At 40.8% G+C, this 25,373-nt stretch overlaps 1 protein-coding gene across 1 annotated transcript; it reads left to right on the top strand.

The window, feature by feature from the left end:
* Positions 1–140: 140 nt before the first annotated feature.
* RABL3 (RAB, member of RAS oncogene family like 3) lies at positions 141–15,204 on the top strand. The gene is made up of 8 exons (XM_010718985.3): positions 141–264; positions 523–614; positions 1,612–1,741; positions 4,685–4,799; positions 6,238–6,388; positions 7,944–8,015; positions 9,705–9,743; positions 12,319–15,204. The coding sequence occupies exons 1-8, from the start codon at positions 219–221 to the stop codon at positions 12,382–12,384; spliced, it is 711 nt and encodes a 236-aa protein (XP_010717287.1). The 5' UTR covers positions 141–218; the 3' UTR covers positions 12,385–15,204.
* The last annotated feature ends 10,169 nt before the right edge of the window (positions 15,205–25,373 follow it).

Genomic DNA, 25,373 nt, shown 5'->3' on the forward strand with positions numbered 1-25,373 from the left:
CGTTTGCGTCAGCACTGCGCGCCGTTTGCGTCAGCGAGACGCCCGACCCTCCGCGAGAACCAATCGCGTTCTCTCAGAGCCCAAGATGGTCCCCGCCCAGGTGGGAGCTCGGCCAATAGAAAGCGAGCGCCGCATCGCTCTCTCGAGCAGCCAGCGAATCGCTTGAGCGCACGGCGAGAAGACTGGTACGCGAAGGAGTTGTTGCTAGGTAGACTAAGATGGCGGCTCTGGATAGGGTCAAGGTGCTGGTGTTGGGCGACTCCGGTGAGTGCGTGCTCCCCTCCCATCCCTCAGCACGATGCGCGCGCGCGCCCATTTCTCTCCCATGCCCCCCACCTGCAGCCGGGGCGCATGCGCAATGAACCGCTGCCTGACTGGAAGAATCCCCGCGAGACCCGGCCTCTGGGTTCTTAAGCGTTGGCCGTTAACCGCCGCTCCGGGGCTGATTGTCCCGGTCTCCGTCGGTCCCTTTGTCGTGCGGTATCCCGGTTGATCGGCATTGTCCTCTGTGTGCCTTTGCAGGTGTTGGGAAGTCTTCTCTCGTGCACCTCCTGTGCCACAACCAGGTGCTGGGAAACCCGTCCTGGACGGTGGGCTGCTCGGTGGATGTGCGAGTAGGTGCCGGGCAGCCAAATGCGCTGGGGAAAAATTGGTACCTCGTTACAGAAGCACAGAAATCACTAAGGCTGGAAAAAAACACTAAGATCATCTGGTCTAACCTCCAACCCCTCCCCACCACGCCCGCTAACCACATGCCTCAGTGCCACATCCACATGTTGCTTGAACACCTCCAGGGATGGTGAACAGCTCCCTGGGCAGCTGTGCCACTGCCTCACCACTCCTTCTGAGACAAAATGTTTCCTCATATCCATCTTGAACCTCCCCTGGTGCAATTTAAGGCCATTCCCTCTCACTCTGAACTTGAGGGTACTCAGTGTGATGTCTCCCTTCCTGCTCATTGCAGAGGATGAGGTTATCCACCTCATTCTCACAGCACAGCAATGACCGCTTTCATCTTTCATCAGTGTTTCCTGCATTTTCCTTGAAATGCAGTGCTGTCAGTTAGGACTGATCCTGCTTTACTGGCTGTGAGTTTAATCTCTGAGAATCCCACAGTATGTTTCCTAAATGTGGGGAAGGAAACATAGCAATTCTGTTTCACTGCAGAATAAAACAAAAATTGTTGATTGATTCCTTCAGTTGAGATGTCAGTGAGAATTTGGAGAGGAAAAAGATGTGGCCAGTGGGAACTCAGTATGTCAGTGTTCTTAATCTTGTGGTACTAGCACAAGAAGTTATGACTACCTCTTTACATCCATTTTAGCAATACAGTATTACATAATGAGGCATAAGATTTGCTAATATTTGGGTAGGAAGAATGCTTCCTGCCGATTCCCCAAACTCCATCTTATCTGAGAAAGATCTCTGATATCCGCTGGCCACTGCCTGACTCTGTCCAGCCAGTCCTTTTCCACTTGAGAGATTTGAAATGCTGCCACTGTTAAAATTTGCAATTTTCTATCCAAGTGCTGTAGTCCTTTGAGCTGTATTGTACAGATTAACGCCGAGAAGCTGATGCTGTGATTATGTATGATGTGAATTTTCCATTAGATCCATGACTACAAAGAAGGGACTCCAGAAGAGAAGACATACTATATTGAGCTGTGGGATGTTGGAGGTTCAGTGGGTAGTGCCACTAGTGTGAAAAGCACAAGAGCAGTATTTTATAACTCATTGAATGGTAAGTTTGCTTGGTATCAATCTCTTTTTGTCACTTGTTTCTGTTGAGAGCTCTCTTGGTTCTGGAGCAGGACTACTTTAAGGCTAGCTGAGGACTGTCCCATTCTCTTTTCTGATTCCAGCATATTTATAAAGAGAAAAAAAAAAAAACGAACAACTGCTAGCATTCTTAGAATTTTATGGTTTCCGTTTTGAACTGGGAAGCTATTTTAGACAAACCTGTACAAATGAGCTTCATCAGCCTTCCCCTTCAGTCTCATGCAGCTAGCGCAATGAGGAATCTTTGCAGTGTTGCAGTGATGTCCTTTCCAGCTACGCATGCAGACGTAAAAGGCTGCCATTACCTCTCCAGGCCTGATATATGTGCAGAAATACAATTTATATTTTCTTGTCTGTCTAGTTCCAAAACCTACAGTACAGAAATAATTATTTGAATTTATAAATGTGAACTTGAATTTATGGTATGAACTATGATAGTTATATCCCACGATGTCAAACTTGAACTCTTCTCCCATAAAATTGCAATATTCTGATAACCATCTTGCCTTCTGCTCATTTAATTTGTCAAGTGATTTGTAGTAGTTGAATCTGCAACTTGCAAGATTGGTGGAAAGTTACATTTTATGCCATTTAAAAGGATGGCATCTGTTCCCTTGAGATACTGACTTAAAGGTCTGGTGGTTCATCTGTATCACTAAGGTAGCAAATAAGAGATTGCATTTCAGTTATTACTTTTTTGGCATCCAAGGATAGTTCACTGAAAATAGATATATACCTGATTAACATCTGCTTCTGAATCTCTCTCAAACACTTTGACTCTCGTTTCTTGTTCCTCATCATTTGAGAGCCTTCAGTAATATTTTAAGCTATATAGTAAGCAATTTTTGCACTGTGATTATTTAATTAGTTATTTCTTTCCCCCTCCCAAGGGGATAACTGTATGCAGGTATCTCTTGCTTGTACTGTTAGCCAGACATCTCTAAATAAGATTTGATTTGAGTTGTGTCCTCAAAGCAAGGGCCTCAAAATAAGCTTCTATTGTACATGAAAAAAATGGAGTTCTTTTTGACACCTACTTTGCAGGCATGCCAGCCTGTGTAGATCGGACTTGGAAATATCCTAAAACAGCACATTAGGAGATGAAATTTCAAAGTTATGTCTCTATGTTATAATCAATGAAGTTATTAAAATAGAGCTATTTATCTTTACTGCCCAAATAATATAATTAGCTTGCATGTGAAAACTGTTGGCTTTGGTAGTTAGCCTTGGCACTGTTGTGGTTTTTGGGTTGTTTTTTTTTTTTTCATTAAATAAATTCCATTGATAGAGCTTGTCAGCTTGTCTCACAGATTGCTTCTCACCTGGTGTGAGAAGATTAATGCATTCCTTCTGCCTGACTGCTTCACCTTATTGGGCTTCAAAAGACAGTTGGTGTTTGGTTGCAGCAACATCATTGCTGGCTTCCAGGGAGACCTGGGTACTTCGAAGCTTGATACAGTTTACTTTTGAGTCTACCTCAGCTCTTCAGCTTAGTTGTTCCTGCATGTGGTGTGTGGATTGTGATAGTTCAGGACAGTGAACAGGCAGCAAGGCTATGGATTGCAGACATTTTGTGGGAGGAACTTTTCCTTGAGTGGTCATTGGTCCTTCCCGCTCTTTTTTGATGTTCTCTTCTCTGCTGGCGCAGCTATCTCTGTAGGCTTTCAGTGAAGCAGAGAATGGAACCAACCTATCAAAAACACGGCTAGGGAAGAGTGTCTGGAGGTAGAGCAAGTTTCTCACAGATTATGCACCTATGAATCTGTTGACACAGGCCAAGTTATATTGTGTCATGCTTTTTCTCCCTACGCTAGAGGTGGGCAGACGGTTGTGTTGTCTTTTCTTGCAATTACTAAGAAAAGTGCTTTGAAATAAGGATATGGTTGTGACGTGATGGGAAATCTCATAGCACTGAGTCTATGTGCACAGTGATGTGAAGTGGTGGAGAATGTGTTTGTTTTTAGTGTGTACAGTGGGTGGCATCTTTAGGAATTAAGGTGAAAGATAAAATGACTAGTATTCTACACCTATGGGCTGTTAAATGTGTTTAAAACAAATCCTGATAAGGATATTATGCCATTTGGTCCTTGAATTAATTAAGATTTAAAGTCTGGAGGAAGTGGGAACATTGCACAGGTTTCAGAAGGTGTGAATAAATAGAAGAAATTTGCTAGCAGGAATTGGTAATGGAGTTAGGAACTGTGGTTATCAGAAGTGGGTGTCTGTTAATAGCACCGCTAGGAAGTTTGGCTGGCAATTTTCCTCTCTCTGATTTTACATTGTGAAAGATGATAGTGATGAAAAATGCTGGAAGCTTAAATACATGAAATCATATTCATTCATATTTCTACCAGCCATTTAGTGGACTGTGAAAGTCTGTGAGTTTCCCTTGTGGATACCTCCCCAAGTAGCTGGCATCAGTTCTTGACAATGCAGGAAAGCAGTAGCACTGTGTAAACCCTTCAAAGCAGAGGAAGAACTTTTGGACTTCTCAGATGGTGTGACCAAAAGAATGGTTATGTTTACTAATTAGGCAAAGCAGAGAAAGGATGACTTCTCTGCTGCAGCAATACAGTTTCTGTATCCTTAAGACTAGGCGGAGCAGAATCAGAGAATGCACGCAAGCCACTTGCAGATTAAATCCTGAGGTGGTTGTTCTTTTCCCTTTTTTTGTGAGATTTTTCTTTTTATTCTTATCCAATTCCTGATAAGCAACTTTAGGGAAAAAAAACAACAACTGTTGCATCGCAATATTTTCTGTTTTTCTTATTTACTGTAACCAAACTGGTTATACTTCCCTTTCCTGGTTGTCAGACATCTGGGGACCTGCAGATGTCACTTTGTGAAGATAAGAAAAAGACACGCATCATTAAATAGCATCTTTCTGCCTACTCTTTCACTTTAGGGATAATTTTAGTGCATGACTTAACCAACAAGAAATCATCCCAGAATTTATATCGCTGGTCTTTGGAAGCACTCAACAGAGATGTCGCTCCAACAGGAGTACTCGTGACAAACGGGTGAGTGGAAAACATACACAGTATGTGCACAGTAATTCTAAGCTGTTGTGGGAGTCTTTGTTCATCCCTAAGTATGAAAACCACGCAAAATTAAATGTGGCTGGAATTTTAAGAAAGAAATAAAAAATGAGGACATACCAAAGAAATTCACTGTAGTTTTCTTTTTGCGCTGCTAATCAGGCCATTCTCTCAGTAGATTCCCAAACTGCGTAGCAGAAACCTTGCTTTAAGGGAAAAGATGTTTACTATGCCCTTCATTTGCCTGAGTGTGTTCATTCCCTGATACTTGAAGAGATGCAAAGCCCTTGTACAGTAAGTGTCGTGGAATGGCATGACTCTGTTTGGAAGGGCTTCCCCTGAATGCACCAAGACCAAGTACATTCACTTTTTGGTAGATGGGAGTCATTTCAGGAGTGTACCTGAAAAAAGAGCTTAAAGAACTCCGTGTAAAGAACGTGTTAATAATAAGCTTTCAAGCAATTTGTCAAGTATGTCCTCTTGTCTCTCTGTGTGTTATATATATAATCAAAGGGGTTATCAAGTCATTGATAAACCACATGCACGAGCAGAGAAGCAATAATAAAGGACAGCTTTTTGTGGGTAGATTTCATTGTTTATCTGCCTGTGCTGGTACACAGGTGCTTCTGTAGAAACATGGGAGAAGGGAAGGAGGGCTTGCATTTAAGCAAACTTAAAATTTCTCTAAAACTTAACTTCAGGGACAGATGTTCAGCCCCTACCAATTACTTGATCAAGTTGTTGCTATTACTCATAAAATTACTTCACTTTAGCTTGTCTTAAGTAAAACTGACAGGTATCCTAAGGGCAATGCTTGGTATATGGATTTGTAATGATGTTTAATTACTATATAATTTATTTTATAAAGACTATCTTTGATCATAATTCATACTTGAATCAAAGCTTACTGGAATTCAGGGTTCAGTAACTACCTTTACTTGAATGTAGAAATTAGTAACTTGAGACCTCAGCAGTGTTATTGCAGCCCTTTTGATCTAATGTGGGAAGGGATAATGTTTCACAGTTGTGATTTACCTCATTGCCCTGCCTTAAAAATGTTGGAACTTTGGATGTTCAGAGATGCTGCTCCCTGCTTACTCTCTGATGGCTGCATATGCCTGGTGTAATACTGAATGAAACCCCTGTTTCTTTCTTGCTTGTCTAAATTACCTAGCATTTCTTCTGACCTGCAGGTCATTCTATGCAGAGGAAAAATCCAATCCCATGGTTTCTTTTTTCTTTCAATTTCTGTGTAAGGTCTTAGATGCCGAAGCCTTAATTTATGCATACAGCATGTTCTCACTCAGATAAATAATGTTGGTAAATTGCTCTTATTTGAAAGGAAGGGGGAATCTTATGGTGCCCCTGTGCTCACTTAGATGACCATCACTCCATTCAGGATTATATTTGTTTCCTTCAGTGACTATGACCGTGAACAGTTTGCTGATAACCAGATTCCACTGCTGGTTATAGGAACTAAGCTGGATCAGATCCCAGAAACTAAGCGTAATGAAGTTTTGACCAGAACAGCTTTCTTGGCTGAGGATTTCAATGCTGAAGAGATAAATTTGGTTAGTATCCTTGTCACCAGTGTTTTTCTTTTATATGGCAGTGATTCTGATTTTCTGTTAAGTAAAACTTGTTACAAAAATTGCAGTTTTAGAGATTTTCTCAGTAGTGCTGGAGTCATGCACGTTTTGATTAGCTGACACCTCTGTGTGATGAAATGATGGTCTTTGTTTCACTGTAGAAAGATAGAGGGGTTAGATAAAGCTCCTGATCTTGGAATTGATGACTGAGAGTTTTCTCTTCCCTCTTCTTAGTTCTGACACAAAATATCTTTGAATGAAACATCAAGACCATGTTATTTATTTCTGTATATGGGTACATATGTGTAGTGGGTTAACCGTAGCAGGCAGTTAAGTACCACACAACTGCTTGCTCACTCTCACCCGATAGGATGGTGGAGAGAAATCAGAAAGATAAAAGAGAGAAAACTCATGGGTTGAAGTAATGACAGTTTAAAATGAAAGTGGCAACTGTGCAAGCAAAGCAAAAAAGGAATTCATTTGCTTCTTCCCCTCAGCAGAGAGATGCTTAGCCACTTCCTGCAAAGCAGGGCTTTATCATGCCTATGTAGCAGTTACTTGGGAAGATAAACACCATCAGTCCTAGTGTCCCCACTTTCTTTCTCCTTTCCCAGAGTTTTTATGGCTGAGCATGATGCCTTATGGTGTGATATATTCCTTTGGTCAGTTGAAGTCAGTTTCCTTAGCTGTGTCTCCTCCCAGGTTCTTTCTAGCTTCAATTTGCTTGCTGGTGCAGCAGCAAGAAACAGAGAAAGCCTTGATGCTGTGTAAATAGTGTTGAGCAATAGCTAAAACATTGATGTGTTATCAATATTGTTTTCAAATCCAAACCATAGCATCATGCAAACAACTATGAAAAAAATAAACTCTATTCCAGCCAAAACATTACAGTCTTTAACATTATCAGTGTGCTGTGTAAATGTTTCTGCACATGAACAATCTCATGTGGCCAGTACAAATTATTAGCTGACTTTGTGGCTGGTGACAGAAGGTAGATATGGAGAGCATAGGGGAAATCAGAATTCTCTAGTTACTTTGCAGTGTAGAATTGACTTTGCATCTAGTGTAAGGAGTCTACCCTCCAGGCAGAGATCTAGATGAAGCACAGTACTAAGAAAAGCTGCTGCTTCCATGCCTTTCATGAGTAGAGAGTTTAGGTCCACAGGTCAAACCAATACCTTGCATAATACCTGGCTAGGATTATTTCTGTATCATCTTCTGATACTGCACCTCTGAAGTCACTTGACTGCTCCTTGTCTTAAGCAATTGATTTTGCCTTACTTCTCATTCCCAAAACTCTGAGAAAAAGGAAACTTTGGTTTAGCTAAACTTAAAACACCAAAGGTTTTTGTTTTTATTTCTTCTCAATCCATTTTTCTCTCAAATGACTTTGGAGATGAAATAATAGCAGATAGACTGTTTCCCTTCACTGACTGTATGTGCATGTGTAAGGAAAAATGTTATGGTAATTTCCACATGTCTGTCTTCATTGCATTGATTTTCTTGTGCTTGGTTTGTTGACTTTCATGTGTTCTAGGATTGCACCAATCCTCGTTACTTGGCTGCAGGCTCATCCAATGCTGTCAAACTAAGCAGATTTTTTGATAAGGTAAGTCAATTAAATTAGGTTTTACTGCTCTACATATTGAACACTGTGATTTGAGCATGGAAAACAGCTATTCCTTTCACTTTGTGCTTTTTGAGTTTGAATCAACTCAAGCCAGGTATGGGCAGGCCAAAGGCTAGTCTTCTCTTGAAGAGGAGATCTCTGATCAACTTGAAAATATGATTTTTTATCTGTACAGACTAATGAAGAACAACTCACAACTGTGCAAAAACAGTGCATATACTTTTGAAGTCATTTGGAAGACCAGAGGGTTTGCAGTGAGCTAGAGTAATGTGAAGAGTTACAAGACAAGCAAATGGTATCCTGGGCTCCATCAGAAGAGGGGTGGCCAGCAGGGACAGGGAGGTGATTGTCTCCCTCTACTCTGCCCTTGTGAGGCCCCATCTGCAGTACTGTGTCCAGGTCTGGAGCCCCCAGTACAAGAAAGACAGAGAGCTGTTGGAGAGGGTCCAGAAGAGAGCCACAAAGATGATCAGGGGACTGGAGCACCTCCCCTAAGAAGACTGGCTGAGGGAGCTGGGCTTGTTCAGCTGGAGAAAAGAAGGCTGCGGGTGACCTCACTGCAGCGTTTCAGTACCTAAAGGGAGCCTACAAACAGGAGGAAAATCAACTCTTTGAAAGGATAGATAACAGCAGGACAAGGGGAAATGGTTTAAGTTGAGGGAGGGAAGATTTAGGTTGAATGTCAGGGGGAAGTTCTTTACTGTGAGAGTGGTGAGGTGCTGGAACAGGCTGCCCAGAGAGGCTGTGGATGCCCCGTCCCTGGAGGTGTTTAAGGCCAGGTTGGATGGGGCCCTGGACAGCCTGGTCTAGTATTAAATGGGGAGGTTGATGGCCGTGCATGTGGCTGGGGGGTTGGAGATTCATGATCCTCGAGGTCCCTTCCAACCCTGGCCATTCTGTTATTCTGTGATTCTGTGAAGACGATGGTTAGCTCTATTTCTCCTGGTTAAATCAAACTTCAGGAATGAAGAAATTTAGTATCTTACTTTTCTTTCCTCAACAAGAGAGCATCAAGACCTACTGTGAAAATGACAGGATTGCTCTGGCTTAAAGCACTTTGCATCCCCTGCACAAAGAGATCATAGTGAAACAGATGATGTCCCGTAACAGATCATTCTTCAGAAATGAAATTTGGCCTGAATTTTCTTGGGAGGAGGGTGCAGGTTATACAAAATGATACAAATTGCTTTTTGATTCTTAGACTGGTGGTGGTGGCTGCATAGGTGCCCTTCAGCATGGTCAGTTTGTGTATCATTCTCACAGAGAGAAGTATGGCTACCTTCTGTCAAACCTCACCTATTGCACAGTGGACATCTGCAAATTGAGCTTCTGTGGCAAAACTACTGCACCTGCAGAGACAGATAGGAATAACTTTCACTCTGATGCAATAAGGAGACACCAATCCCCCCATTATTAAAGGAGGGCTACTTTCATTTGCAGTATAGAAGTTGAGGATGACAGCTTTTCCAGGAATCAATGAAGGTGGCAACTCCTTCAGTGTGTAACAAAGCACTGTAATTAAAGCAGTAGGCCTAGAGCATGGGGCTTGGGTCCAGATCTCTCCCCTGTTAGCCATGAGTTTCAGTGCTCATGTGTAAAGTATTGGTTGAAATCTGAGGTTATGCATATGTTGTGCCTGCTAAAATTATTCTCTTACTGTTTCTCCAGGTCATAGAGAAGAGATACTTCTTAAGAGATGGCAATCAGGTTTGTAATTTTTTCTTTTTTATTTTGTTTCTCCCAGTGTCAAGAACTGCTGATACAGACCTTTCTTAAAACATGGACTTCATGTGACTTTAAATGCTAATTTATGCTAGTAGTTGAGGTGGGTTTTTTTATCTGGGACCACAACTGCTTTGGATAGGCAGAAAAATGTCTGACTTCTGTCACCTGAAATGTTTGTAATGTGATCAGCAGTAATCTAAGTATGCTAACATAGTTGAAATAAATTGGGTTAACAGGATTTCTTTCAAATCTCTCAGCTTCTGACTGTCGGCTTGCAAGTTTAAGCCAGAGATGCTGTCATGAAGGTCAATGAAAGGGCTTTTTTGCACAGATGAAACTAGCATTGTTTATTTTGTATGGATAGTTTTCATAGAACCAGTGGAACTGCAGGAAAAAAATGGCAATATGATACCATACTGTAATTAATTCTTAAATGGTTAGATTAACTTTTTCCCGTACAGTTGGTAAAGAACAAGTCAAATGAGTGTCTTGACAGGCAAGTCGTTTCAACTTTTTGTTGCCCCTGTTTTCTCATGTGTTGTCTAACATACAGAAAACAGTGAAGTTCTACTCATCAGGTCTGTGAGGTGCTTGCAAATTATGGTGAATAGCACCACAGAAGTAGTGTGAAATGTATCAGTAAGTGTAGCTGAGATGAAAACTCCTTTGGGAGAGCAGGAAAAAGTGAACTTGGAATTATAAAATGCTTACCTTATGTGAGCATGTTCTTATGCCTCTTAGAAATAAATTTGCTTTTTTTTCTGTTTCAGTTCTGCAAGATTCCCTTTTTTCTCCCCTCTCCACTCCTACTCAAGTTCTAGAAAAATTCCCTTTCGTGGGAATAATAGCTTAATGCAGAAATCTGATTGTGTGCTGTTTGTTACGTGGTGTAAGGTTTTTATTTTCTTATTTGATCATTTCTAGTAGCTAGCCAGATTAACTTTACATTCTTTATGATCTCATGCCAAAGATTACAGCCTGCTGATGACTACTTTCATTTGCCTCAGTGACAACAGCTCAAAAGCTTAAAACAAACCTTAAGCTGTGGACAGCCATATTTAAAGACAAAATCCAAATTGGAATGGGTGACTTCAATATAAATTCATAATGATTTGAAATGAGCTATTTCATGTGTATCTTATGAATGTCTTTTTGGGTTTTCTGCAATGGATTTCTTCAATCCCTTTTGTGTTTTGTTGTTTGTTTTTTTTTTTTTATTGTTAATAGAATTCTCCAGGATGAAAAGAACAATAAGTTTCAAATTGCTTGTAGCTGGGCTTCAATCAGATCTCATATAAACAAATAATTGTTACTCTTAATTAATTGGCTTTGACATAGAAAATGCTGAAGCAGATAAGTTTTTAGCTATGGTGTCTTTCTACTTTTGAGTTATAATGTCAGCATTTTTCTTTTCTGAATTCCCAAAGCAGTTTGGATTAGATGAACTTCTGTGTAAAACTACCTGGCTTTTCTCAGGGATTACTGCCTTTCAGGCTTGAACAAAATAATTCTTGAATGAATACCTTAGTCTTAGGCCTGACTAGATTTAACTTGTGTTTCTGTAGTGGACTTTTATTTTGGGTAAGCTCTTTGCTGTCTCAGCTTACCAATGAATTACATAACCCATCAGTCTACTTCATACTGTGAATTACATTCTCTCCCCATATCAACCACAAACGCCCTTACTGTCCTAGCATGATCTGTAATGCTTGGCTGACACCTTCCATTTTAATATTCATATATCCTGTGAGAATATGGATGCTTACTGATTCTGCTGTTTCTGCTTATGTCAAGTTAGACATTCAAGTTATTCTGAATCATAACCACACAGTTTTAAGAGTCACCAATAGGACAGCCATCCAGTACAGTATTAGAGAGCAGCATATTTCTTTCCTTTGGATGATTTGTGGCTGTACTGGATTGCAAATGTTTGAAATACCATTAAACCAGAGAAGCTTTTGATGGTTTTGAGTAGATTTTTTTTTGGTAAGCACTCATTGTCACAATGTAATCAGTGTATACAGATAGTCTGCAAAAATAAGAGTGCTAATCCTTTGTATTATTGCAGCTTTTTCTATTCTGATGGTTTTCTCAAAGCTTTCACCAGTTGATAACATCGTACTTTCAACTGTGCAATGAAATGTACTATGAAATGCTGCTGTCTCAGTTTAGAGGCATTAAGTCTCAACAGTTGTTTAATAGAATGTGGTGATATTATAGTTTTAAGAATGAATGGAGGAGAAATTCTTTTATGCGTTTGAATCTGGGGGAAAACATGAACTTTGAAATCTCTAATTAAGTGGTTTAGGATTCATTGCACACCTTGCCAAAAAAGCCTAAAGGCTCCTAAAGGAGCTCTACAGGACAAAAGATCCATACTATACTTTGACATCTTGTTTAATGCTTTTCTAGTACTAGTCTGAAGTGTTTTAGTCCTGATTCTGGGAACAGTGTGGAAAAGGATGGCACTGTTGCAGTGAGTGCAGTAAGAGAAACGTGAATATGAGTGAGAGGGAAACTCCTGCTACTTCTAATGAGTTATCTTTTCTGTCTGTAGATTCCTGGCTTCTCGGAAAGAAAGAGATTTGGAGGAGGAACACTGAAGAGCCTTCATTATGACTAAACACTGAAAGAGAAGTGGAAGATGACTTCTCTGAGTTTCTGACAACATTCTCATTCCTACTGGGTGCTTGAAGACAATAATTCTTATGTCAAGCAGAATAAAATGAAATCATGCTTTGGCCAAGTAGACTGCTGAGGCTACTTTTGCCAGAAAAGACATTAGGAAGAATTACCAGAAACCTAACTTGAAACCTGAAGTCCTTCTTAAGATTGCCTGAAGATATGGGAACATTTGGGGAAAGTGTGCAATAAATTCTGTGCCTCCCACAATGCAGTGGTAAACTGTCATGCCTAGCACTTATATTTGATATCTTTTTCTCCATTTAGAAGACTTATGGATAGTCTTTGCAATGAATTATATTCATCTTACCTCTAACAGAAAAATGATACTGAATTGGCTTCTCATTTGCAGTAAAATGAACAGAACAAGTGAGCAAAATGTAAGAATGAGTAAGGAGTGGTCTGGAAGATAATAGAATGCTGTCATTAAGTGTGTGGTGTTGTTTCACCTGAAATATAATATTCAGCCATATTGAAAAGGGATAAAAGTGATAGGTGAAAGATTAAAATGTATTTAAGCCTAAAAAAATCACAAATGGAAAACAAATTCTGCTGCTTTAATTAGAATTGTTTACTTTAGAGATGACGAAGTAGATCAGATACTTCCGTTTATCTTTTCATAATTGAGTGTTCTTGTACTTTGTGTTAAGGTAAAGGGCAATGTCTTGAAAGTTGATGGAAAAAGTAAGGTTTTTGTACAGTGCGTATATGCAACAAATGTGGCATGGTCTTATTGAGTCTGAGAGCTTAGTGGATTCAGAAAATGTGAAATATAAGAACATCCAGCCTTCAAATGGATGGAAATGTAAAAGAGATACAAATCCCTGTAAAAGTAGAAATGAGGTATGACTATAAAGAAAGTTCTGTGATGTTTCCTTCTCATATTTAGTGCTGAGAACGTGGAAAGTGTATTGGCCTTGTCTGCTCTTGGTTTTGTAAATAGCCCAAGCTTTGTAGAGTTTCTCACCTCCCCACAGTTATGTAGAGTGGTGAGAACCTGATTCATGGCAGTTCATTGTTTCCTTTTGCTTTTCTCTCCTTCCTCATAGTCACTGCTAATGGTTAAGCCTGTGACGAAGGCTAACTAAGAGCTGGAATTAGATATAAATACAGATTAATAATAAATAGATGTAGACGAAAGTAAAATGCTGGTGTGAAATTGACAGTGAGCTGAGTTCTGCAGTCTCCAGATTACATCTGCCTGCAGCCCTTCTCTAGCAGCTGCCTGGAAATAAATGGAAAGCTGCCTATTGCTACTAATCAGGCACAAAAATGACAGTTAGGTATACCCGTCTAGCTTATTAAAAATATGAATATTTTTCTTTTCCTTAGGCCATTTTCAGAAATTGGAAATTTGCTAACTTGAGTTCATTAAGTTTTCAGGTGCATATATAAAATATTTACACTTAGTTTATGAGCAGAAAAAAATAAGGTACTGAAAAACTCATAGCTGATAATCTATGAGCTATGCAGATCAGGGCAGTGCCAATGTCTGATTCTGCTCCTTTGATAACGAAAGCTAGAATTGTTTTCTCAAGGTCAGATCCTGTCTTACGGTAATCAGAACTGGAGTCCCTCCTGTTACCAAGGAGCTGCAGGGTAGGACAAGAAAGCTGGGAAGGAGTATTTTTTCCTTCACCCTCTGGCTTCTTCAAGAGAATTGGCAGTGCTGCGGAGTAAGGAAGGACATTTAATTGAAAATGCTACATGAAACAACAGTTGCACAAGGTCTTTGATTTGTAAGAAACAGCTTTCCAAAGTAGCCCTCTTCAATTAATCAATAAAAGAACATTGTCTAGCATGTTGTAGGGAAGTCCTAATTCCAATTCAGCTGTATTCAAGCACTTTGATCCTGATGCTCCCCAAAGAAGAAACAAAGTCATAGTGTGAGCTATCAGTTCACGCTCCAGGAACAGGAAAAAATGCATAGGACCTGTCCCTCAAGTGGGACTGAAGGCTATGACAGTTGGGATGTTGGAGCATATTAGAAATAGATATGCCATTAGGACAGAAGAAGAGAAGGCAAAGAAAACAGTACTGAAAAGAGTAGAGTAGGTGTGCGAGCAGTACAAGGTTAGCAGTTTGAGAGAGAAGTTTGCTTCAGGGCAGGGCTCCTGCTATAGGGCCAGCTATGTTTTTTGGGGCTCATTTGTCTACCTGTGAGCCATATAACTCAGGATGGCCTGAAAATGTCTAAACATTTGTTTTGAATTGTCATCAGAAAAAGCTGTGTTCATTTTTTTCCCAAATATTTATTGTCCATGCCAGGTTATTTCCATTTGCTAGTGAATTGACTTGCTGCATGGTCTGACAAATGACTTCATGGACAGTCTCACTATCTCAGTTACTAAGTGGAGGCATGGCTTTGATGTATCTGTTTATCAAATTGTAGCGCTTTCAATACACTGGGAATTAAAGAGTTTACTTACAAAAAAAAAAATATATATATATATAAAATTCTGTATGTTTAAGAAAATGAGAACAAAAGTTTTTCCAAGCTCTTTGTGTTGTGAAAATATTCCATTAGCACTACCCTTAACTCTGTTCTGCTGTTAACATTGTCGTAATTTTGATATGGTTAATTTTAATGCAAAGAAATCCTTTAGACAGCTGTCATTTGATTGTAATTTTAAAAGGCAAAGGCTACATTTCTGTGGTGTTCTCTGTCAGCAGCCCTGAAAAGTGACTGCAGACCCATCTGACCATGATTACAGCATTTTAGTATTTGAGGTTCCAGATTAAAATAGATTGATTGATAAAATACTTATGTATGTGGGTTTTTTTTCCCCAAGTATTTTTACCCACTTTTCTTGTAGCATTTCACCAGGACTGAGCTAAAGGTGTTAGCATATTCTAGCTATGCTTAAATATAATTCTGAAATTTCATAGTTTTCCCATGCTTGGGGTTAGGATAATTGCTCTATCCCTATTTTGTGGTTTCTGCATTTACACAGCTAGCATACACTTTAGCTCTCTTTAAATAACTCCATCCTATTTTGATTTGTAGCAGTAGTTTGATTTGTAGTACCTTCTCTTTTGCTAAATGTTATACAGCAGCAGAATGGGTAGTGAATAATAAATTAGACAAACTAGAATTGATATAAACTCAAGCAGGCACCATTAGCCTGCTCAATATGTGTAGTGTGTATCCAGGTGTGGGACAACCATCCCAGCTCTTTTTTTTTTCCATTGATTTTACCTTTACTCCCTGTCCCATCCCTTCCACAATTCAGCTTTGTCCCTCTCTTAAACTGATTGAACATTAGTTTGAAATTGTCACTAGAGAAAAACTATGTTCATCTTTCTCTTACATGTTCATTGTGCAGCCCAACCCGGTTTGGTTTGGTTTTTATTTATCATAAGCTAGAGTAACTAGCTAGATCATCTTATGCTTGTGTTAACACAGTGTTGTGAATCTAACATCTTAGTTATTTTAATGCAAATAGATCTCCAGTCCAGATAAAGATTCTGACTTATTTAAATGTCAGCAGGTTGCCACAATTATGTGTATTTTTTTTCCTTTTAGGAAAAAACAACTTCTTTGTTGTGTAGTAAAGTCATACATGTTGATGAAGTTACATTTATTTTTAAGAGAAGTGGTAGGTCCACTTCAGAAATCAGAGTAAGAAACCAGAATCTGTTTCAGTGCTGTTAGCCCCTCATTCTTTTCAGCTGCCAACATGACACTGCAGCTCCAAGCTTGAGGCTGTGGCACCAGGCACTTTCTCTGTGCCACGCTTGGCTCTTCCTTCTGTGTTTCAACTACCATTTCTCTGCCTTCCCCTCCTCATGCCTTGTGTGAGCCTACTGTCTGTCTTTTCTCTGTCCCTCCAGCTCCCTTTCTTGGTCTCTGATTTCTTTCCCTGTCTGACCTCTCCGTGTCCCTATTCTTTTTGTGCTCCCCCGCCCCTCCATCTTTCTCTGTTTCTTTCCACTTTGCTGTCTTGCTGTCTCACTTTCTATCTCTGACTTTTTGTCTTTTGTGTGCCCCATTACATCTCTCCCTGTCTCTGTTTCTCTCTTGTTCTCTCCCTCTCCTGTCTGTCTCCCTGGTGTCTGTCACAGGCACACACATTACTTTTACCCCTTTTGTCTAAACTGGAACTTCTCCATCTCTGTTTTCAGAAATACATTCCCAGATGCTCTGTACCTAATGCTTAGTGCAAAGTGTTAGGGAAAATGGTTCATGGATGTATTTCAAGATGTGAAGGACTTCAACATGCGCACAGGTGAGAGGAATAGCAAATGAGCACTGATCCTTTCTTCCCAAAGGGCCTGGCAGAACATTCTGGTTGGTTTATGTCCAGCTTCTTCACTGAGGGCATAGAAGCATGAATATGTCCTAAATATGGAAAATCCTCAGAACTGCCTTCTTGATTTCTGAACAGAAATACAGGAAACTTATATATTAAGTAACCTTAAATTCTTCAGCTGTTTTCAGCTTAGTAGCAAACAACGGGATTGCCTGCTCTACAGCATTCTTTAGCAAAGGTGCCTCTGGCTCTAAGCGTGTTGAACCTATGCAGTAATGAAGTTTTGGGGCAACTTTACTATCAGTTTTCATTATTGATAATATTTGCAGAGGCAGTTTCAATATGCTCCATTTATGACGAATGAGATATGAACTGCTGTGCTGGAGCTTGCAGTCAATAGATTTTTTCAGTGAGGTGTGGTGCAGTCTGTGCTAGAGTCATCATTTTTCTGTTGATAAGGAGGTGACAGGCTTTACAAGGAGAAAAGCTGCTTCTGCTATTCAGTAAAGAGAGCTTAATCCTTCTATTTCCCTTTCTTTTGTTAGCCAGCTCTTCCCATTAGAGCTCTTGTTCCATCTTACTTTCCATAAGAGGATACTGGATTCTTTGATTCCTTTATAGTGCTGAGCATGTCTACAGCTTAGTGCACTAGTTTTCTTTGACAAACGCCATTATCATTATTGATGAACCTGTCATTGGCTGGCAAGTTACCAGAAAGTACTCAGAGGTAAGCTTTCCTTAGGGTGTTCTTTGCTGCAGCACTGTGTATTAGGTTCTCTGACAAGCACTGTTTTCGGAAAAAACATCAGGTGGATGTTAAGTGGAAGAGGGAAAGGAGGACAAAAATAACTCCCAATCCTCTTCAAATGTCCTATCAACTACACTAATCTACCTACTGAGAAACCACTACATAGCCAAAACACTGGCTTTAAAAACAGCATTGTTCTTTGCATTATCCATTTGCACTACTGTAGTTTATTGTAATATGTGATCAGCAAACAGGGAAAATGAAGAATGGGACCCCTTTGTTTTCTTCATCGTGCATCAGAATGGTCAGTGAAGGAGCTAAGTCTTCATCACTAACATCAACATCACTAACAGCAGCATACAGGCTTTGCAGTTGTGCAGGCAGAGCTGCAATCATAACATTAAAGAACCATAGAATGGCTTGGATTGGAAGGTACCTTAAAGATCATCCTGTTCAAACCCCACTGCCATGGGCAGGGTTGTCACACACCAGATCAGGTTGCCCAGGACCCCATCCAACATGACCTTGAATGCCTCCAGGGATGAGGCATCCATAGCTTCTTTGGGCAACCTGTTCCAGTGCCTCACACCCTCTGAGTAAAACATTTTCTCCTAGTATCTAATACAAATCTCCCTTCTTCCAGTTTAAAATCATTTGCCCTCATCCTATCACTACCAGACCATGTCAGTCTCCATCCTGTTTATAAGTTCCCTTCAACTACTGGAAGGCCACACTGAGGTCTCCCTGGAGCTTTCTCTTCTCTACTCTGAACAAGCCCAAATTCCTCAACCTTTCTTCATAGGAAGACCAGCCCTCTGGTCATCTTAGTGTCCCTCCTCAGGACCCACTCCAACAGCTCTGTGTCTTTCTTGTACTGGTGGCCTCAGGTCCGGATGCAGTAATGCAAATGAGGTGTCACAAAGGCAGACCAGTCCCTCACCCTACTGGTCACCCCTCTTTTGATGCAGCCCTAGATACTGTTGGCCTTTTGAGCTGCAAGTATATACTTGGCTTGTATCAAGTTTTTCACTCACCAGAATCCCCAAGTCCTTCTCAGCAAGGTTGCTCTCAAGGAGTTATTTTCAGATTTTACACATATCTGGGACTGCCCTGACCCAAGTGCGATACCTTGCACTTGACCTTGTTGCACCTCATTTAAGTTCAGTTGGATGCACTGTTCAAGTTTGTCCAGGTCTCTCTGGACAGCATTCCTCCCTTCTACTGTGTCAACTGTACTACTCATCTTGGTGTCATTCGAAAACCTGTTGAAGGTGTACTCAATCCCTCTGCCCATGTGACTGATAAAGATATTGAAGAGCATTATCTCAAGACAGACCCCTGGAGGACTCCACTTATCACTGGCCTCCACCTGGACATAGAGCCATTTACCATAATCCTCTGGCTGTGGCCATCCAACCAATTATTTATCCACCAAATACTTCACCATTCAAATGCATATCTTTTCAATGATAGATTCAAGTGATAGGAATGTGGTGTGGGAAATAAACTGTGATTCCCAGAGCCAGAGTCTAAACAGATCTTGAAATTAGATGTAGTTTCCTAACAGTGAGAGTGATGACACCTGAAACAGTAGAGGAAAGCACATTTGTCATTGTTAGATTTTTTTCAGAGTAGAATTAGTTTTCTGAAAGATGTTCTTTAATACAGCTTGGAGGAAAAGTCCCCCAGAATACTTGGAAGCTGATTTAGATTATTAAAGCTATGTGTGCTCTTCAAAGAGACCACAAATTCTATCTTTGTCAGTTCAGTTTCTTAGCCAACCTTTACTGCAAATAACATGAAGTACAGGCATATTTTCTTTTTCCTGCTTTGAAATTATTTCATTGAGATAGATTTTGTTGTGCCCCTTGGGCTTGTCAATGTACAGAAACTCTGGCTCCATACCTAATGAAAGTGTGCAAATTCCTCCTCAGCACAGCCTTCTCTCAAGATATCAAATGCAGTACAAACACATAAATAAAAATCCAGCTTCTTTCTTGGCTAGATCAACTGAACAGAAGTCAGTGCTTTGTGAACCCAAAGCAGTCATTTCTTTTGACTAGGAGATGGAGCATGAAATAAAACAGTGTGCAATTAAATCATGCACTTCTTGTTCCCTTTGACCTGAAAGTTAACGTTTACAAAGTGGAAATGAACCACTGGCTTTGGGTTAAAGATTTATTAAAAGCCAAGGAAGCCTAGTAGATCTGGTCTAGGACTAAGCTCAGAGTTTATATCTTGGCATCTGATGCCATCCTCTCTTCGTGAGGTTCATTCTACTCTGGCTTACGTGGACTTGATGGGCTCTCCTATCCCTGATGAAAAAAAGAAGATTGTATCACAAAATTCAGCGACTGTCCAACAGGAGCCATCCTTCTTGGCTGCTCAGGGGGAAGGGCAGAACAGACCAAGGTGACTAAATTTTCTTCCATCTCCTGGAAGTGGCTTTTCTAGCCTGAAGGCAGAAGCATCACAGGAACACAGCAAAGTGAGCAGGTGGCTTCTCCAGCCTCTATCCATGCAGCATCTGTTTTTTTGTGACAAGAAGCGTGTGCTCTCTGCTGCAGATGACTTCTATGACCTTTCCTGCACAAATAAATGATAATAATTAACCTGTCTGGCATCTGCTGCTGAGTGGTCCCAGAAAAATGACAAGGACATATTTCATTACAACTACTCTACAAAAAAAAGTGCACGTTACTAAGAAGAGCCTTTTTGCCACAAAGCTGTTGGCAGTGCTTTAAAAAAAAAAAAGAAAAGGAAAAAAAAGTGAATATTACTACTTTTTTGTCTCATATTATGATGAGAGATTCCAAGAAAGGATTTAATTTTAGGCAGTATGAAGGTAAATAAATAAAGACAGCTGCTCTAGAGAGTAGGATTTGGCAGTGCGTAAAGAGTTAAAAAATAGAGGAAAAAATGACGAAATGCAGCAGAGCAGGACAACCCCTTCCCTTGACAGCTGGCAGTGCTGGGCCTGATGCACCGCAGGGTACAATTAGCCCTTTGGGCTGCCAGGGCACACTGCTGACTCCAATTCAACTTGCCATTAGCCGGTACCCCCTGATCCCATTTCATGGGGCTGCTCTCCAGCCTTTCCTTCCCAAGTCTGTAGACAGAGATCCAGGATTGTCTCGTCCCAGGTGCAGTTGCTCTTATTGAATTTCGTATGGTTGGTGATTGCCCAGTTTGCCAAGATCTCTCTGCAAAGCCTCTCAATCCTCAACAGCTCAACAGGATTCAACAGCTCCTTCCTATTTAGTGTCACCTGCTTAAGAAGCTGTAGGCTCTGATCTGGCTAAAGTATGCTTTAAGGGACAAGAATTACAGTGAAGGGACAGTGAAAAACATAATAGCCTTGCCTTTGTCACATGGCACTAAATGCTTATGGAGTACGCAGGGAAGGAAAGGTCAGAAGTTCCTTGTCTTTCCTTCCCTTTTTCCTCAGCACCCATGTCATTTACCCCTCAATGCCCCACCACCTGAACTTGAAGGTGATTTAGCAGGAAAAAATGTGTTTCAATGTATTTGCTGTAAAGTCAAGTTATTTGAGTCCCCTTGTCTATTGGGCCAGTATAAACTGTCTCATCTTCCATTTGAAAGGCTTTTCCTATTTTCCCTCTAATCTTCCATTCACCATTGATATGCTGAACACCAGATGCCATTTTCAAGCTGTTACATTTTCAAGCAAACCCCTTGGTACTTTCATTCTGCCTCCCTGACATAGATGAGCTCCTTGCACATCTTTGTAAATCTGTATCACAATGCTTGTGAGAATAGATATCAGCTACTCAGCTGCAGGTGCATATATATCATGAGATGCATGGCTGTAACAGCCAATGCTCTGATTTTTCACATTTCTCATGACTTTCATCATACATTGCAGCTGGAATCTCTCTGGGGTAAAAGCCACGTGAAGCAGTGCACTGGACAAAGGTCATAAACCTAGAAAGATAGCTGAAAAAACACTGCATATTCTTAAAGCTCATTCTTCCACCATCAATTCATTTTGTTTATGAATCATGTTTATGTGATAGCAATTCATTGTGACTATGAATCATATTTATGATTCATATAGCAACAAAGACAGTTGCTATAACATTAATAAAGTACCTCTGTACTTAATATTTCATAAGATCTATATTTTAGAACCCTGCAACTAACTAAAGGAGTTGGCGAAGCTGAATCACAGAATCACTAATGTTGGAAGAGACCTCTTGAGAGCATCTAATACCCCTGCTCAAGGAGAAACAACTGGAGCAAGTTGTCCAGAACTATGTCCAGTTGAGTTTTGAATACCTTCATCCCTGGAGACACAAATGGCTCTCGGCAACATATTGCAGTGTGACACATGAAGGACAACAAGGCAATGGGGAATAGTCTATAGATTTATGATTTACCTCCTAAGTTGGATAGGCTGGGTCAGAAACACCACAGATATGTTAAAAACCTTTCTTTTCTGCATTTCATATAATTTGGAGATCAATAAATCAAAAAGGCCAGAAATAGTAGTTCAGCAGCATCTCATTATGTTTTTCCCTGAGTAGAATGGAAAAGCAAGGGTAGACAGGCTAATAAGCTTTGAAACATTGATGTAGCATGTCCAGTGAGTAAAATGATTACACCATGTATTTCCTTATGTTAGAGAAGAAAACAAGTAGGAAGTAGGTCTGCACATAATTAGGAGGGATGGTCCAAAAGTAATGTTTCCTATTTGATTATGTTAGCTCACAAAATCAGAGGTGGATGTTGGTGGTATGACAATAAAGGTTTAACCTTCCATTTTGTGGCTGTGTGACAACCAGCAGCAGACGGGCAATCTGACAAAATGATATCTGACATGGAATTGTGGGTGAATTAAAGGTGTGTCATTGAATTCATCCATGAAGAAAAAATGGCACCCACTGATATTCATCAATGCTTGCTGAACATTTATGGACCAGACAGTGGATGTGAACACATTGAGGCAGTGGTGGTGGGTGTCAGTGGTGTCAAAGCAACATGAAAGACAAGTCATGTCCCAGGTGGCCATGAAGATTTTGACAAGTGTGGCATGCAGGCTCTTGTTCATTGCTGGCAAAAATGCATAGTTAGTGGTGGTAACTGTTGAAAACTAGTATTTTGTAGCTGAGAATTTGCTCTATCAAATAGTGTTATGGTGCTCTTTGTACCTGTCGTAGTTTTCATTGAAATAAATGGGAGGCATTAGTTTTGGAGCATCGTACATAAAAACAAGGCACTTACTTTCATCTGTCACATCAGAAGAAGACAAGTGAGCAGGACCTGTAAAAACCTATTGAGCAAAATGAAATGTAGGTTTTCATAAAAGAATGTAAGATGAAATCCTACTGCATGGCTCAAGAAAGGGGAAGCGGATCTTGAAGCCCCTGAAACTTTGTAACTTTGTTTTCCAAAACAGGTAATTCTTCAATGTCAGAAAATGTGAGATAAACTCTACCCTTACATACTGTCTGGTAGGAAAGGAATCTCCAGAGTAGCTGGCAAATGCTATGATGAATTTCTTTGGCTATGATGAATCGCTGTTCAGGGTTAGCTAAATTATTTGCAGCTTTGTTTGAAGGGGAGAATTCCTTGGTGCTGACATGATTTCTTATGGTAATGCTCGAAGAGGTAAGTGTATATAGAGAGCCTTCCTGGGCATATGGTAAGATGGCAATCAGTAACTGAGAACTAAAGAAAGCTTATAACTTGGAAATTGTTATGTCTACGTTCTTCTAGAGTCTAGCACAAGGGAGTCCAAGTCTATGGTTCAGACTTTCTGGTGCTGCCAAAACAAAACAATCGATATTCTCAGTTGAACTTGTCCCCAGTATTCCCACATTGTAATATGAATAAATTTTTATCTGTTTTAGAGCAAACATCAGCTAGGCACTGCTGCCTTACACTGCATGATCAGGTTAGCCAAGTCTGCTCCTGATGACTGCGTGACATAACCTCTAGCTTCATGAAGCCAGAAGAGCTAAACTCAGTCCCAGCAGTGTCTAAGCAAGGAAGGCTGGAGACAGTAGGCCAATCTTGATCTCGAACAGACAGAAATCCCCACAGAGTTTGAGAAAGAATGGGACACTTCCTTTCTTAGGTCATCTCTCCACAACATTCATTGTCTCTACTGGTTGTGAGGCACCAACTCCAGACAGTGCTGTCAATTAATGTCTTGGATCTTTCCAGACAAATCTTTGACTACATCTATCTCCATTTCCAAGTAATTTCCTCACAGCTCATGTCTCCCGAGATACATCTGTGCTTGCTGTGTTTCTGTTCACTTGGTGTTTGCCATGTGTGAAACAGCACAATGAAGACACAACAGCAAAAATGAAGACAGACTGCCTCAAATCTTGTCAGCCACATGGACAAACAAACAAAAAAAAGCAATCAAGGAGCTGGTGAGGTCCTGTGGACTGCTTTGGCTGTAGTGTTCCTGCTCTTGGAAGACAAGAATTGTAGGACAGAGGAGGCACTGCATCCAATTTTAGGCCTCCCCAGCATAGCACTGACAAATGGCTTTAAGTTGAATGGTGGCCAGCCAAGGTGCTCAGGGGTCGGAGCCCTCCTCTGATGAGGGACCGGGCTGGTTTGGCCTGTAAATGATGCAGCCTTGGGAGAACCAAAACTTGTGGGGAGGTTACCAAGAAGACAGATAGCACCTACCTCTTCACAGCAGTGCATGATAAGACATCTACCACTAACTCAAACATGGGAAGAGTGAGCTGCATAGAAGTTAAACTTTTTGACCACAAGGACAGCTGCCAGGTGAAACTGTGAGTTCTCCATCCTTAAAAGTCTTCAAAACAATACTGCATAAAGCCTTAGGCAGCCTGGTATGATCTTAAAGCTGACTTTGATTTAAGCTGAATATTGCTGTAGTGACTTTCTCAAGTCCTTCCTGACCAGTATTATTGTGTCATCCTAAGAGAGGATATCAAAGGCAAACTACCTCCCCCTTATCATTAATCACAGTCTTATAAAATCATAGAGTCATTAAGGTTGGAAAATACTTCTAAGATGGAGTCCAGCCATCGATCCATCCTCTCCATGCCCAGTAACCATGTCCCTCAGTGCCACATTTACAGTTACTGAACAACTCCATGGATGGAACTGCACCACTTCCCTGGGCAGTGTGTTCCAGTGCCTCACCATTCTTTCTGAGAATAATTTTTCTCTAATATCCAACCTGAACCTTCTCCTATGCAACTAAAGGCCACTACCTTTCTCCCTATCCCTAGTTAAGTGGGAGAAGAGGCTGACACCCACCTCACCACAACCTCCATTCAGGGACCTATAGTGACTATTAAAGCTTCCCCTGAGCCTCCTCTTCTCCAGACTAAACAATCCCCATTCCCTCAGCCACTCCCCTTAAGACTTGTGCTCCAAACCCCTCATCAGCTCCATTGCCCTTCTCTGGACACACTTAAGGGCCTCGATGTCTTTCCTGTAGTGAGGGGCCCAAAACTGAACACAGCACTTGAGGTGTGACCTCACCAGAGCTGAGTACAGAGGGATGATCACATTTCTAGTCCTGCTGACTACACTATTTCATATACCCCATTCACTCTTTCATAACAGTCAGCCTAGTTTGTCAGAGCTGTCACTGGAAGAACAAGCAGCAGAGCTGGAGCCATTTTGTCACATCCACAGAGAAGAGCTGTTTTAGAGCAATGCATCTACCCAGCACTAGCACTGAGCAAAGGCATTCCCTTTCTCTGTAGACCTTAAAAAGTGACAGACCTCAGTGGCCTTGATGTGTTACTGAGGGTGGTGTAAGGAGGTTTTTGGAGAAGGCAGGCTGTTAGGAGTTGTCCCTCTCACAGCACGTTGACCACAGTGTCACATCTAAATCTGAATGTGTGCCTCCCTGTAGAGCAGGACACAGAAAGGAAAAAACATTGCTACTTTTTTTTTTTCTTCTGC

The sequence above is a fragment of the Meleagris gallopavo genome, chromosome 1 (genome assembly GCF_000146605.3).
Source record: "Meleagris gallopavo isolate NT-WF06-2002-E0010 breed Aviagen turkey brand Nicholas breeding stock chromosome 1, Turkey_5.1, whole genome shotgun sequence".
In the NCBI taxonomy this organism is placed as follows: domain Eukaryota; kingdom Metazoa; phylum Chordata; class Aves; order Galliformes; family Phasianidae; genus Meleagris; species Meleagris gallopavo.

What these genes read in the sequence shown, in the direction of transcription:
- RABL3 (XM_010718985.3), top strand. Translation starts at nt 219, where the DNA reads ATGGCGGCTCTGGATAGGGTCAAGGTGCTGGTGTTGGGCGACTCCG. An exon ending in ATTTTATAACTCATTGAATG is followed by an intron (nt 1,742 to 4,684) that starts GTAAGTTTGCTT and finishes CTTTCACTTTAG; the next exon opens with GGATAATTTTAGTGCATGAC. An exon ending in TCTTAAGAGATGGCAATCAG is followed by an intron (nt 9,744 to 12,318) that starts GTTTGTAATTTT and finishes TTCTGTCTGTAG; the next exon opens with ATTCCTGGCTTCTCGGAAAG.